We start from the raw sequence: 15,825 nt of genomic DNA, 5'->3' as shown, positions 1-15,825 counted from the left end.
ACTGAAGATGGAGATCAAGACATAAATTTGAGAGTCTTTGAAAAGGCAGAACCAACAGGCTGGAGACAGGGTAGGAGATAGAGCTGCCACTTCACAGTTTAAGCCTTAGTGATGGGGGTGATCTGGTACCAGTGTCAGAAGAGCAGAGACAATATGTATATAGTGGTGACGCTCACAGGCTTTGGATCAAAGCTGACTTGGGTGTATAGCCCCTTGTGACTTGGAACCAGTGATTGAGTTCTCTGAGTTTGCTCACCTCTTGAGTAGGGACACAGATTCCTACTTCCCAGAGCAGCTGTGATGCTGTGCAGGTAGAGTGAAATTCCATGATGCCACATGCCTGGAATCCAGGCAATTACCAGCTTTTAGCTCCCTTCCTCCCCAGCCAATCTCTCTGAGGAAGTAGTAGAACCTACTTTAAACCTCATCTTCTTATGTATAAAATGTGCTTTGAAAAAAAGGAATTGGCTTTACAGGGAAAATGGGTTCTCTGGGAACACAGTCAATGGACTTTGAGTTGGAGGACAGATGGAGCCTCTTATTTTTTGGCCTCCTCTGACATCTAGGCTTCAGTTAAAAGTTGAAGCCTCACAAAGGAGTTAGAAGTGTCTTTGCATCCAAGGCTAGGTTCTTCCAAAGCAAGCAACTCTGCTGCCTCTCTCCTGTCTTGATGGCCTCCATCTGGGGCTATTTCTGAGCCTAAGGGGAAAACTCCATTGGCTGACAGCAGTGCAGTTTGCCTGTAAAACATGCCCAGCCTCCCAGCCTGCTTTTCTAACAGGTTTGGAAATTCTAGTTGTCTCCTCTGAGTTCTACACACAAGGCAAATGGGTTTGGGTGGAGTTCTAGCAAAGGCTGCACGGAGACACCCGTTCCCTTCCCAGTTAACCCCCGCCGTCGGGAGGCTGTCTTTCTGGAGCTTCTCCCAACACGCTTCTCCTCTGGGCGGTGGTGCCTGCCAAAGACTCTCAGCGGTGCAGAGCCCAGGCTTTGAATCCCTCCTCCGAGTCCCGGGGAATGGCCCTCCTCCGCCAGGCGCCTGGTTGCTATAGCATCCTCGGGGCACACGGGCCCATTGGCACAGGGCGGGAACCAATCAGAGGGCCCCACAGGCCGAGGTGTTCCCGGGTGGTCCCAGGGCTGGGGCGCGGTTGGGGTGGGGGAGGTGCGGCGGGGCTGCTCCTGGGAAGATGAGGATGGCTCTTGGCCAGGGGCACGGAATTGGCCCAGGCCCTACATCCTCTCCTGGGGATCTCAGTGCTACTTCCCTAGAGTCCCCGTCACACACACACCTTCCTTGCTTGTCCCCCTCCCGCGTTCAGAGTTGAACAGTCTGATGGGAGTTATCCGCTAGGGAGGGCAGGGGTGAAGATTTGTTGCCACTTCATAGCCATTTCCCCCAAGAAAAAGCTCTGCAGCAGCTCCTTGATTGGTCCGGAGGTGGGCGGTCTGAGCCCCAGGAAGATGTTTGGACCTTGTAAATCTAGGGCTGCCCCAGCTTAAGATCCCTTGCTGGTAGCTACATGGTTTCCCGATACAAGGAACTGGGCCTGCCTGAGTGGTTGGTTTATTTCCATCCTGTTTGCCAACAGGGAGATTAAAACCATTGGGAGGACAGAACACTTGAATTTGAAAGATCACAGAATCTGCAGCCCCAGGAGCTGTAAGAGGTGGGGCAAGTGACTGTACTCTCTGAATCCCAATCGCCCCATTTGTAGAAACAGTTGTAACAAAAGAACCTATCTGCTCTCCTTGGTATAAGTAAATAATACAGGCAAAGCAGTCATCTGGCTGGCCATAAGCTCTCAGTAAGGGACAGTCACCTGTTTCCAGAAGTGGTACAACAGTACTGCCCAGAGCTAGAGTACTCACATGAGCGTTTGGCAGATGTTTTCACATTCATCCAATTTTTGCTTATTCACTTAGTTCTTCATTCATTTAACCCATTAATGCATTCAGCATATATTCTCTGGGCATCTACTCTCCTAGTGTTCCGTTTTTAGTCTTTGTGCCCCCAAGGCGAGCACAGATTTGCTGGGCATCTACTACCAGTCAGTTCATCCCTGTCCAACTGTATTTGTGGGATCCAGCCCCCAGGGGAGTTACGATTTTCTTCACAAGAACTGACGGAGTCTAGCCTGGCAGGAAGCTTGCCAGGGCATCTTGGCCCTGTGGCAGCTGAGGGTTTGGAAACGGTTTGCTGTAGCTCTGCCTCCTGTGGCTGAGGGGCCTGAACAGAGCAGACCCCTGTAGTGTTTCAGCAGCCCCGATTCAGCATACACTTCCACAGTCAGTTTTGCTCCCCTCGCCTGTGGGGAGGAGTGCCCCCTTCTCCTGAAGGCCCCAGTCAGCCAGTTGGAAGCTACTTTCTCTGTAGTAGGACTTTTGTCTCCCAGGACCAGCCTCCTTTGCTGGTCTGCTGTGCTTTGCCATGCTGGAGTTCCTGAAACAATCCTGCTGTTGCTTTTCAGGCTTCTCTCACCTCAACACTATGTTCTTGTAGCCCCATTCCCTTCCTGCCCTCACTGTACATCTCAGCACCTGGCTCCTGTTGGGCTGGAGTGGCCACACCGCTACTCATACTTGTTTCGGGATCATCTCACTCCTCGGGGTCCCTCCTCTTTGTACCCCTCCCCTGCCTCCAACTTGATGCCCTGTCTGCTTGGGCTGTGTGACAGAGACGTTCCTGGGGAGGCAATCCACTGGACGTCTGAGGGACAGAGCTGCTTCACACAGACACACTTCACAAATAGACATGTCCTGTGTGATAAGGCTGTGATGCATCGTGCCATGGGAGCATGTGGGGCAGAGCAGCTGGCTCTGCTTCCAGAATCAGGGCAGTCTTTACCAGAAGGTGATGTTTGGGCAATCTTAAAGGATTTAGCTAGGTAGATAGTGGGAGAAAGGGAATTCAAGTCAAGGAAAATAGTGTTCATAAAAGCCTGAAATTGCCTTATGTTCTTAGAGAAAATGCAATGTAGTGTGAATGGGGAAAAAGGGGGAGTATGTTATTTGGGTTGAGGTTCGTGAGTGGCAGAGAGAAGAAGTGAGGCCAGAAGCTAAACAGAACCTACTCATGCGGGCCTTGAAGTCCAACATGGGGGAGCTTATGAAAGGGCAGGACATTCACATATATACATAAGGAAAGTGCGACAAATGGCTGCGAAGGAATGGGTTGTCTCGTTTGTCCTGTAGCAGTTCTGTGAGGCAGACGGGGTGACGCCGTTATCTACTGGTTACACCTGAGAGAGAACACTGAGGCCCGAGCACTTATCTTGCCAAAGGTCTCAGAGCCATAAAGCAGAGGGCCTAGGACTCACCTGGCTTCCTGGCTCTGAACCTCTTTCTCCTGGGCGTGCTGCCATTGTTAACAGAGTCTTCTAGAAAGCTGCCTGCAGCTGGGTAGTGGGTGGATGCTGACAGAAGCCATGGGAAACAAATGGTCATTGATACGATCTTGTTGAAGGAATTGTAGCCCTGGGATTTTGTGGCCTGTGGTGTTTGGTCTCCTGACCTAGTGCACAGACAGCAAGAAGCAGCAGGGAGCTTGGAGCTTCCAGTTCTGCATTTTCTTGACAAACTCCATTCATCAGGGCCTCACTCATTAATTCAGGACAGCATCTGCTGCCTGATACTGGCCTTTGTCAGGGGCTTGTTTCTGCAAGATCCAGTCCTCCAGGTTGGTCAGCTCTTTTGTCCGCAGCCCCAGGGTGAACCCTGGAGGTCAGAGGCAAGCCCTTTCTCTGTGTGCAGTTTGTAAAATGAAATAACTTTATTTTTAAGAAACAAAGATAATGTCTAGCAGTACAGAACATCAGCTTGGAGATCAGGCAGAACTGGGTTTTCTTTCTGCTGCTGCCATCTAGCTAGCTGTGGAAGTTATTTAAGGCAGTGTGGGCCTCAGTTTTCTCATCTCTAAAATGAGCACAGTCAAACCTCCCTGAAAAGATTGTTGGGATGATTAAGAAGAGATTATGTTTACAGAGTGCATTGGCGTGCTGCTTGGATTTCATACCTCTTCAATATATGGTGACTTGAAATCCTGCTGTTACTGCTTCCCCCACTGCCACTGCTGCCATCACTTAAAGACTATTTGAAAACTAGAGACTATAAGAAAAAGTATTTTATAAACCTACCATCACAATGCAACTATCATTATTATTGGTCATATTTCCTTCGAGTCTTTTCCCCCATACTTCAGAACATACCAGATTTTATAGCATATTTATTTTATAGCCATATTTATTATTTTTCCTTTGTTGAAGGTACATTATATTTATTTTTAATACAAGTTTTCCTGATTATGAGATCACTGTATATAATGTAGGAGAACATAGAAAAAGCAAAAGGAAAACCATACTTATAATGCATACCTCATTCCTAGCCCCGAGGCTATCACTATGAACTTTTTTTTTAAGATTTTATTTATTTATTTGACACAGAGAGAGAGATCACAAGGAGGCTGAGAGGCAGGCAGAGGAGGGGGGGAGGCAGGCTCTCTGATGAGCAGAGATACGGGGGTCTCTCCCCCGTATCTCTGTTTCCCCTGATACGGGGCTCAATCCCAGGACCCTGAGATCATGACCTGAGCCAAAGGCAGAGGCTTAACCCACTGAGCCACCCAGACATCCCTCACTATGAACTTTTGATGTATCTTCTTCAGGTCTTTTGTTTGTGTTTTTTTTTTTTTTTTTAAAGATTTTATTTATTTATTTTTCAGAGAGAGAGGGAGAGAGAGCGAGCACAGGCAGACAGAGAGGCAGGCAGAGGCAGAGGGAGAAGCAGGCTCCCTGCCGAGCAAGGAGCCCGATGTGGGACTCGATCCCAGGACACTGGGATCATGACCTGAGCCGAAGGCAGCTGCTTAACCAACTGAGCCACCCAGGCATCCCTGTTTGTGTTTTTTTAAAGAGTCGTGATCATACCACATATACAGTTTTTCTGTGATTTTTCAGTTCATAGGGTATCATGAGCATTTTTCTTTATTGTAAGCATTATTTTCCAAGGCTGCATAATAGGCCACCAGATGGATCCACCATAATTTACATAAGCATTCCCCTACCGTTAGAGATCAAGTATTTCCCAATTCCTTAATCTAAGCAGCTCCCTCTGGCAGAAGCTAGGGCCCCAACCACAGTGTCACCAGGAGGCATATAGTGAACTTGTGCTGTGTGTATGGTCCTGGGCAGGGGATGGGAGAACCCATCAGACAACTCAGGCACTGAGCCTCAAGGGAATGCGGAGGCTATACACCTGGAAATATTGACTAGGGCAAAATATGCAGGTGTTTCTTTGCCAGACACTGTCAGGGAGTTCACGTAAGTGCGGGTATCTCTGTTTCCTCTAGAGGCTGGGATCTGGAGCACACAGCTTTTACAAAGACAAAAGTCTCAGAAGCTTTGCTGACCCTTTTCACCTACCAGTGTGTTAGTAGGCCTCCGATACTCAAATGGCTTTTGAGCCTGTTACCTTGACTGTCAGGGGCCTGTGCTAATGACCTTTGAATATCATTTCCAAGTGGTTTTCACTGGGAAGGGGTGAGAAGCTACAGCCTCAAGAAAGGAACTAGCGTGAGCCTTAGGAAGATCAGGGATGCTCTAGTCTTTGTTTTGATGCACGCTTGCTGTGGCACCCAAGGCAAGTTATTTCCTCTCACCAAGCCTCTGTTGTCTCCCCACAATGTAGAAAGATAGGACTAGATGATCCCCAGGGCCCTTGCAGCACTGAAGTTCCACAGGGACCTGAAGCCTTCCTCTCGCCAGGAGCTGAAGTGAGCATCCTGATAAAGGATCACAGGATGCTTCTCCAGAGTCCAGAGTTTCTTTTAATTAGTACCTGGGGAAGCACTTACGCGTTTATATTTCCACTTACTTCCTCCTGGTAGTGTCTGGGATGAGTAAAGACTGAAAGTCAGGAAGTGCTGCTGGCTGGGTGAAAACACTAGGTTCAGAACCCCAAATGATTCTTCATCACTTATGTTGTAGCTATTTTTTCTTTTATGTACTTGGTTTTTCCATTCATTCTCTCACTTAGTAGGTGTTAACTGAGTCCCACACCTTGTGCCATCCAGGCCTGCTCTCAAGACACATGCAGCCTATCGAAGAGACAGGAGCAGGTATAAAAGGCAATAAGAGAATTGCTACAATGGGGTACAGATAAGTTGCATAATGAAGGGAGTACTTGAGTCCACTTAGAAGCAAAGGAGTCTCAGTGGACACATTGAGCCTTTAAAGGATGAGTGGAAGTTTTCTAGGCAGATAAGAAGAGGGCATTCCTAGCAGAGGAGCCACATGTGCAAAGGCCCTGAGGTATGAAAGTACATGTCATGTTCTTTGTGAGCCTGGAGGGTGAAAGGGGCAGTGAGCAGATGAGAAAAAGTTGAGTACTTTTCTTTGGACAAGGAATTTTCTTTCTCTAATATAATTTGTTTTTTTTCTTTTTTTAGATCTCTTGCGGCTCAGAGCATAATCTGGCTGTGATTGGTGAGTAATTAGTATACTGAGAGCTATGTGTGTTCTGAAACTTTGTGGCAGAGTTAGAGAAGACTTGGTTGATCAAAGGCCAGGGTACCTGTGTGTGTGTGTGTGTGTGTGTGTGTGTGTGTACACATGTTGGGGGAGATTCTAGGAAATATGGAAGTCTTTGGTTGCTCAAGGATTTACTAGAAGCCCCTTTGCTAGAAATTTCTATCCACATCATTGAGTGTCTTTTTAAGGTGACCTCCCTGCCCCAGGCAGTGGCATTTGAGGGTATTAAAGATTTTACAGATGAAGGATATCATGTATAGAAAGCTAGACATAAGAGGGGGAGAAGACTGGGCTGCTCTTGTTTCTCTGAACAAATCCCTTACCCCGGGTTCTTTCCTCTTTCTTGGGAGTAAGGGGCTCTGCTCACTGCCTCCCACTGCCTTGTATTCCATGGCACTCGGGAACTCCCAGATGAAGTCAGCCTTCTGACTGGTTGAGGTTTCTTCTTCATTGATTCTGGATAACCAAGGTTCACTCTTTTTATGATTAGGCCCATGAGTAATTCCTTCAAGAAGCTTACTCGTTACTTCTCCAGGTAGACTAGTATCCATGTCACTGCATTCAAGAGGCACGTCTGTAGGGCCCAGCTGCCTGAGTGCAATACAGGCTTCTGTATTGCATATGTAGTATGATCTCAACTCTTTAAAAACTTACTAGTTGTGTGAACTTGGACAAGGTACTTGACCCCTCCATGGGAGGGCAGTAGCGCCTACCTTCTAGAGTTGTTGTGAGGGTTCCAGGAGTTAATATATATAAAGCACATAGAGCAGTGCTTAGCTTCTAGGAAGGGTTTTAGAAATGTTCATTATTATTATCTGATATTTGTTCTAATTGTCCTGTTCTGGGCTTTAGCTCCCCATCTGTAAAATGGAGGCTTTAAAACAGAAAATCAAGATTCCTTCCTGCTCTGATTTTTTAGGATCCTATTACAAACCCATCACTGCTTGCCTTCTGTTGGTGACTTCTGTTCCTGGCTACTTCTCTCCCAGCCTCCGACTCAGCTTCTGAAGGGCAAGGCCCCTGCATTTTCTTTTTGTTTCCTGCCTATCTGCAGCACCCAGAGCAGTGCCTGGTACTCTGCAGAGACCCGAGCACTATTGTTTGAATCGAGCTTAGATGGGGCTCAGCCGCCTGCGGTGGCAGCAGTTGGAAGCACTACTTTGTAGGCCCGAACGTGATGTGCAACGAGGCAGAACCAAGGACAGCTGAGGAGGTAGGCTGCCAGCTAGCAGAAGGGGGCGGGGAGTAAACTGGGCTGGAGTCAGAGAAGGAGCGAGAAAATGTAATGGCAAACCTGTGCCGCTTCGCAGCCACCCCAGATACTTTATACCAGAGCTGCTCCAGCCTGGGTGTAATGAAGACAAGCTAAGCAGGGGGTCCGAGGTGGTACCGGGGGTGCAGCTGCTGCTGCTCTTGCCGGTCCAGGAGAGGGCTTGGCTCCCTCTGTGACCAGCGCCAAAAGAAGATGGCAGGGACTCTAAGTACGAGAAATCACACAGTCCAGATGAAGGAGGGGCCAGTGCTAGCAGGGTAGCAAGCTGAGTAGACAGAGGCAGCCTCGGGCTGTAGAAAGAGCATAGCCTGTGCAGGTAGACAGCCTTGGTTCACACTGGCTGCATCTCTGCATGAGCCTCCATTTCCCCCCCTCATCTCCATAACAGGGGGGATCTCCACTTTGCAGGACTGCTGTGAGGATTACTGTGTGTGAGATACCTGGTATATAGTAGGTGTGAGAGAAATACGTGTGTGTGTATTTATAGTTCTGTTTGCTTCTCCTTTCTCTTGGTCAGGGTGGGGAGAGGGGAGAACGGCTTGCCTAGTGTAACTGTGCTAGTGAAATCATTGTTACTTGGGAGGAAGAGATGATAACATTCTGGAAAAGTGGCCAGCATTACCGTAGTGAGGAGAACATCAGAGGCCATGGAGAGCAAGTTGTGCCAGTGAGCTCCTGGAGGGCGGACCTGTTCTTTTCTGTTTTGTCCTCAGTGCCTGGTCTTGGCTGACAGTCTGTTGAATGCACGGTTGCAGAATCAGGGAAGGTGTGCCCAGTCACACAGCTCTGGGCCTGTCTCCCTGCGTGTGTGTGAGCTGGGAGCAGAGGCCCCCCACCACTGGAGGGATGGGGCCCTCCATGGGTGCCCTGCGGGATGCAGGCTGTGTGACAGGAAGTGCCTGTTGACTCTGGCAGAAGGCCAGGAGAGGGAGACAAGCTGAAGGAGGAGAGTTCCTACCTAGGTAAAGCCTGGTTCTCACAGCCAGCTCCTCGCCTCAGCCCTTCTACCATTGCCTACTTTAGATGGATTCCTCCCCCTCCAGTCTCATTCCCTGAGATCTGGGCCCTCTGTGCTTGGTGCTGGGTCTCCCATGTGGTAGGCGCAGAACAGTTACAGAATAGACTAGAACAGAATATAAGGGAGCCAAACTTTCCTCGAGTGTAGAAGCAGCTTTAGTGTCTAATGAATGTGCGACAGACACACCAGAGAGGGAGGCGGAATAGAGACAGGTGGAAGGACACAACTCAGGACCTGCTTTTGGAATGGACACTCCGCAAAGTATGTTTGCTGTACCCATTTTATAGAGAAGAAACCTGAGACTCAGAGGATATACGGGTTGATCAGGGGTAGGTAGCAATAAATAGTAGAGCTGTCTACCTGACTTACCAGACTGTTCTTTCCACCCTATCCAGTGCGGGTGGTGGTCAGGGAGAACACAGACCCTTGGGTCAGATTGCGTGATTCTAGTCCTAGCTCCCACACTCAGGAGCTGTGTACCCTTGTATAAGTGGCTTAACCCCCCTGTGTCTTGATGGTCTCATCTGGAATATCGTCTTATTGACCTCATAAGTTTGTTATATAAAGTGCTAACAGTGCTTGGCACAAAAATAGCCAAAAACATTAGCTGGCATTATCACCATCATCATCATCATCATCATCATCATTATCATCATCATGTATGAAGACTTCAAGGAAGGAAGTAATTATAAGATGAGTATAAAAAGGTTTAATGCTCAAGGTAGGAACCTCAGGAGCTAGAGAGGGAAGTGTCTTCCCCACCCAGAATGCCAGGGACCAGTGCAGAATCCAAGTGTAGCTACAGAAGGGATTTGTAAAACTTGGAGCCTGGGGACGCCAGTCTGGGGGATCTGGAAACAGTGCTAGGCCGGATTGGTTCCAGATGGGGCTTCTGCTATCCGCTGCCCCAGACAGGGATTCAGAACATGCACGTTCCAGCCTGAAGCAAACCCCACAGCAGCCACACTTGAGGTTTCTCTAGGGAACAAAATAATTCTACTCTGCTACTTCATTCACTTCCAGGTTTCTTTTTTCCCCTTCTTTTGCAGTTTGGTTTGGTTCTTGCCTTAATTTTCCAATGATGCTTCTCTTGACATATTCTGTGTCTGCCACGAGGCATGGCCGTGGCTAGACAGGATGGTGAGGCAGCGCGAGTTCCTGCTTGAGAAAAGGAGTAGCTGCTGGAGTGAGGCGCAGAGAAACTCAAGTGATGATCAGGAAGGAGAGCGCTGAGGCAGAGGCCACAGCTGGCCTGGCCCCTTCTAACTGTGCCGTGCACGGTCCCGCTGGCTCAGTGGGCCCGATTCCTCATGTGTGTGATCAACCCGCCCCTGAAAGTTGTTCTTCGAAATGGCATAGGCATGTCAGGTGCCTGCTCGGTGCCTGCCATGTAACAGGTGCTCAGCAGGTGCTCGCTCGCTTGGCAGGTTTGCTGGGCTGTTTCTTTCTTCCTGCCTTCTCACCTAGGATTTCCCTCTGCATCTCACAGAGCTGGCTGACTGGCTCCCATTCGTGGGCAGAGACTGAGGTCAGCAGAGGTGACATGAGGGCATGTGACCACCACTTGCTCAGAAGATCCCTGCCTACCAGAGGCTGGCTTCCAGGTCTGGCTCTGTCTTTGGGGCCCTCACCTCTGTGTCTGGCTGAATTGGTTCCAGCTGTTTTGCTTCCCCTGGGAGCAGTTTATTTTGGCTTGAATGGGCAATTTGTTTGCCTTCTCTCCTGATGTGCAGTTGTTCAGCCTTCCCTTCCTGCAGAGAAAAAAAGAGCTGACTGCATTTCCTCTCTCCCTGTTCCATGCAGACCTTTGGAAAGGATTTTATTGGTGGCCTTTTCCTGGAGCATTCAGGCTTGCCAGACATGCATTGTTAAAGGGTTAGATATTTGGCAAGAAAGTGTCATAACCACCTCCTCCTCCTCCAAGCAAAGCCAGCTCTCTTACCAAATTAGAGCTGTAATCTATGTAAGGATCTTTTCCCCCCTTCGTTTCAGTGATGATTTCCAATTATTGAACCTTTGTACCTTTGTAATATGTATGGCAAAACATCTGACCTTCATTTGAAACCCATCAAGCAGGGTCAGAGAGGAATTTAATAGTGAGAATTAAATCTTTTTGACACTGGCTGTTCCTCTAAGAGGCCATATCTCCAAGCCCCAGGGGCTTGCAGAGAGCTTAGAGGCAAGTGTAAACTGTATGGTCCTGTGCACAGTGTGCACATGCTGCCTTCCTGCGGACCAGTGACAGTCTAGCCTGGTTTTAAGGCCACCAGATAAGATGATCTCATCTTAGTTCCCCTTCATGTAGCAACTTCTGTCTTGTATCCTAAATGTCTTTTCCTTCCAATTCAGCAGTTCTGTGTATAATCACCAGATAGAACTGTGAAGTTGATGACATTGTTTTGGAAAACTACCCCTTTTTAGGATTCTTCTAACCCCCCTCTCGTTGTCCCTTACTGCTTAAAAAATTAATTTACTTATTTAATTTTTAAATAACGCACACATATGATTCAAACTTAAAAGGCATAAAAAGATTTAAAATGATTTAAATTTCCTCCTTCCCTGTCTTCCTATTTGTCCAATGTACAAAAATCCTCTACCACATGTGCAGCTAATGTCTGTTCATCTGTATTTTTCTAGTTTCTTTTTGCACATAGTAAGTAAAAGCTACAATATATATATTTTTATAATGTTATATAGTTTTAACCCTGCATTTCAGTTAATACAAAAGTATACTTATATCATGCACATATTATATATATTATAAGATATAATATCTATATTACAAGATACAGTTTTTCTTTTCTTTTTTTTATTTATTTTCAGCATAACAGTATTCATTACTTTTGCACCACACCCAGTGCTCCATGCAATCTGTGCTCTCTCTAATACCTACCACCTGGTTCCCCCAACCTGCTACAATATATTTTTATCCCTCCTTTCACATCAGTGGTACTATATGGTACATAGTTTGTAGTGTCTTATTTTTTCTTTCAACAGTTTATCAGCATAAAAGCCTCCCCAGATAGTATTACAGGTATATAATATTCCAATGTACCTATGTACCGTGATTTATTTAACCCATACCCTTTAGATGGACATGTAGATCATCTCTGATATTTTGCTATTATAGGTAATGGTGTAGTGAACAACCTTGTGTATATATGTCATTTCATTGGTGGGATGTTGAAGAATAAATCCCTAGAAGCAAAATTATTGTATCAAAGAGTAAGCATAACAATTTTGCAAGAGTTATTGCCTTCATAGGCAATTTTGCCCTCATAGGAATTATACTATTTTTCACTCCCACTAGTAATAAATGAGTGCCTGTTTCTGCAGCAAGAGTATGTCAAGAAACTTCTAGATTTTCGCCAATCTGATGGGTGAAAAACTACTAAGAGTGGTCTTTGTTTTTTGTGGTTTTTTTTGCTTTTTAAATTGAGTTACAATATATATACAGTAAAGTGTACAGATCTTAGAGGTTCAGTTTGATGAGTTTTTCCATATGCACATACCTAGGAAACTACCACCCAGTACAAGACACCGGACGTTTCAGGTACCCAAGAAGGTATCTTGGCAATACCCCAGCCCCAGAGTTAACTACTACTCCAGCTCTGGCTCCAGAAATGAGCTGTGTCAGTGGCTGAACTGCATATAAATGGTGTTACACACTATGTACCATTTTGTGTTCAGCTTCTTTTGTTCAACACATTCTGTCTCTAAGACTCCTCTATATGTGTGTAGCAGAAGTTCTTTTTCATTGGTCAGTATTAGCCCACTGGGTGAATATACTATAACTCAGATGTCCATTTCACTGTTGCTTCCCTTTGGAAGACTGTGAATAAGGCTGCTGTCAACATTCTTACACATGCCTTTTGGTGAACAGACACACTGGTTTCTCCTGAGTGCACACCTGGAATAGGATTTCTGGATCCGGTCCTTAGCGTTAGTGGATAAACAGTTTTCCAAAGTAGTGGTGCCAGTTACATATTGCTCGTCAGCAATATAAGGGCGTTCCAACTGTGCCATATTCTTGCCAGGTGTTTTCTGTCTTGCTGATCAAGGCCATCCTGCAGAATAAGTAGTATGGAACCTCACTGTCATTTTCATTTACATTTCTTTGATAGCCAGTGACGCGGAGCGCCTTTTTATATACTTAGAGGCCACTCGGTCAGCTTCTTCTGTCGAGGGCAAAGACTTAAGTGCAAACACTCTCAAGTGGGTTTTTTCTGTGTTTTTCTTAATGTTTTGCACAAGGCATCCTTTATCTTATGGATTCAAGTCCTTTGTGATACATATATATTCAATATATATATTCAATATATATATATATTCAAGTCCTTTGTGATATATATATATATATATATATATATATATATATGTATATGGCGAACATCTTTTCCTTTCCCAGTCAATGGCTTGTCTTTTGCTCTCTTATTGGTGTCTTTTGATGCACAGATATCCTTAATTCCAATGAAGTCTAGTTTATCAGTCTTTTATTTAATGGTTTGAGGTGTTTGTGCTCTCTTTAAAACGTTTTTGTCTGCTCCAAGGTCCCGAAATGAAAATATTCTCCTTTGTGTTCATCTGGAAACTTTATTAATGTTGCCTTTTACATTTAGGTTTAGAATCCATTTTGAATCTGTGTTTAAAAAAATCCAACAACACATTGCTCTAAAACCATCTATTGAAAAGTTCGTCCTTTCCCCACTGAATTCTAGAAGCTCCTTTGTTATAAATCAAGAGACTGTATATATGTGTAAATTTGGTTTTTGATTCTCCCTTCTCTTGCATTAGTTTATTTTTCTATGTGCATGCTAGTACCATTTCGCCTTGATTGCAGCTTTATAATAAATTCCAATATCTGGTTTTAGATTTTCCAGCTCTGTTCTCCTTTAAGGTGATTGTGACCTTTATAGTCCCTCTGCTTATAGTTATGAATGAAGATTGAGCACCTTTTTGTATATTCAGGAGCTCTTTGTATTTTTGTTCTTATTTTTTTTTTTAAGATTTTATGTATTTATTTTAGAGAGAGTATGTGTGTTCACCAGTGAGGGAGGGACAAAGGGGAGGCGCAGAAGGAGAGAATCTCAAGCAGACTCCTCACTTAGCACGGAGCCTGACGTGGGGCTTGATCTCAAGACCTTAAATCAGGACCTGAGGCAAAACCAAGAGTTGGATGCTTAACCGACTGAGCCACTCAGTGCCCCCTGTATTTTCTTCTTTATGAAGGGTTTCTTCACATATGTATTGGTTTTTCATCGCTACTGTAACAGATTACCAGAAAATTAGTGGCTTAGAACAACACAAATGAGTTATCATAGACTTTGAGGTCAGGAGTCTGAAATGGGTCTCACTGGGCTGAAGTCAGGGTGTGAACAGGATGCGTGTTTTTCTGGAATCTATAAGAAGAGTGTTTTCTTGCTGCTCGCAACTTGTGGAGGCCACCTGCATTTCTTGACTGTGGTTCCTGCCATCTTCGAAGCCCTAAGTGGCTGGTTCAATCTTTCTTTCATCATACGGCTCTGACACTGACTTTTCTGCCATCCTCTTCCATATTTAAGAATCCTCGTGATTCCGGGGGCGCCTGGGTGGCTCAGTGGGTTAAGCCGCTGCCTTCGGCTCAGGTCCTGGGATTGAGCCCCACATCGGACTCTCTGCTCAGCAGGGAGCCTGCTTTCTCCTCTTTCTCTGCCTGCCTCTCTGCCTGCTTGTGATCTCTCTTTGTCAAATAAATAAATAAAATCTTTAAAACAAACAAACAAACAAAACAAAACAAAACAAAAAAACCCTCTAAGAATCCTCGTGATTCCTTTGGGCTCCCTCTCCCACTCTGGATAATCTAGCATAATCTCTGTATCTGAAGGTCAGCTAATTAGCAAGTTTAATTTCACCTGCTACCTCAGTTCTCCTTTGCCATGTAACGTAACAGTCACAGGCTGCAGGGATTAGGACTTTGGGATTATATTGTATGGCTTGTCTCAATATCCTTTGCCCTTTTTTTCCAGATAGATTGTTGGTCTTTATCTAGTTAATTTCTAGGAGCTGGGCCCTTGAGTGGCTCAGTTGGTTAAGGGTCTGCCTTCCGCTCAGGTCATGATCCCAGGATCCTAGGATCGAGCCCTGCATCGGGCTCCCTGCTCAGCCGGGCATCTGCTCCTTCCTCTTCCTCTGCCTCCCAACCCCCGGCTTTTGCTCTGTCTCTCAGATAAATAAATAAAATCTTTGAAAAATTTTCTAGGAGCTTTTTATGTATTAAGGCGGTTAGGCCTTTGTGGTTCAGACAACAAATGTATTTTCTCATCTTTTTAAAATTTCTACTCTTGGTGTTTTTTTGTTTTGTTTTGTCCTGTTTTTGCCATGCAACCTTTTCTTTCTCTACAGATGAAATTTATCAGTCTTTTCCTGTGTGGCTTATGGATTTTGAGTTAGAGAAGCCCTCCCTATTCCAGGGTATACAAGACTTTTCTCATATTTTACTCTACTACTTTTTAGGTTTGTTTGTTTTTTTTTTAACATGTAAGTCTTTGATCCGTTTGGAACTTATTCTGATACACATTGTCAAGTGTGGATTCAACCTCATTATTTTTCCAGATGGTTACCCAATACTGTCTCAACACCACTTACTGAATTCCCTTTCTTTGGCTGTCCTCCTGGATCCCATTGCTTCCAGGGCAACCCTACAGCTTAAAGAGAGGCAGTGACTGACCCAAGATTGCCAGCTGGTCAGTGGCAGAGCTGGGGCTAGACCTCAGGTCCAGCTCATGCTGCTCAGTCTGAAGCTGGTGGCTCGTTCTCCAGGAGCTTTCCCTGCGGGTTGTGGCCTCCTGGGCTTTTGGCTGAGACAGAGCAGCCCCTTGGTTCCATGGGCTCTCAGCGCGGTCTCCCAGGTCATGCTTTGCTCATCTCTGGAGTGAGATATATTCGTTGCCACTGTCACACCTCACTGCATGGGTACTGTGTTTACTTCTCTACCAGGCTGAAAATGTGATGAAATCTTTGGCATTCAG

General features: G+C 45.9%; 1 protein-coding gene across 3 annotated transcripts in view; it reads left to right on the top strand.

The window, feature by feature from the left end:
- SERGEF (secretion regulating guanine nucleotide exchange factor) overlaps positions 1–15,825 on the top strand; it is a 227,113-nt gene that overhangs the window by 136,435 nt on the left and 74,853 nt on the right. For all 3 annotated transcript variants that reach the window (XM_044258919.1, XM_044258917.1, XM_044258920.1), the window contains one exon: positions 6,446–6,482. In XM_044258919.1, the coding sequence (XP_044114854.1) occupies positions 6,446–6,482 (37 nt within the window). The remainder of the gene's footprint in view (positions 1–6,445; positions 6,483–15,825) is intronic.

The sequence above is a fragment of the Neovison vison genome, chromosome 7, assembly GCF_020171115.1.
Source record: "Neovison vison isolate M4711 chromosome 7, ASM_NN_V1, whole genome shotgun sequence".
NCBI classification, from domain to species: Eukaryota; Metazoa; Chordata; class Mammalia; order Carnivora; family Mustelidae; genus Neogale; species Neogale vison.
The sequence above is the reverse complement of the archived record's forward strand: the minus strand, read 5'-3'. Positions and strand labels throughout refer to the sequence as shown.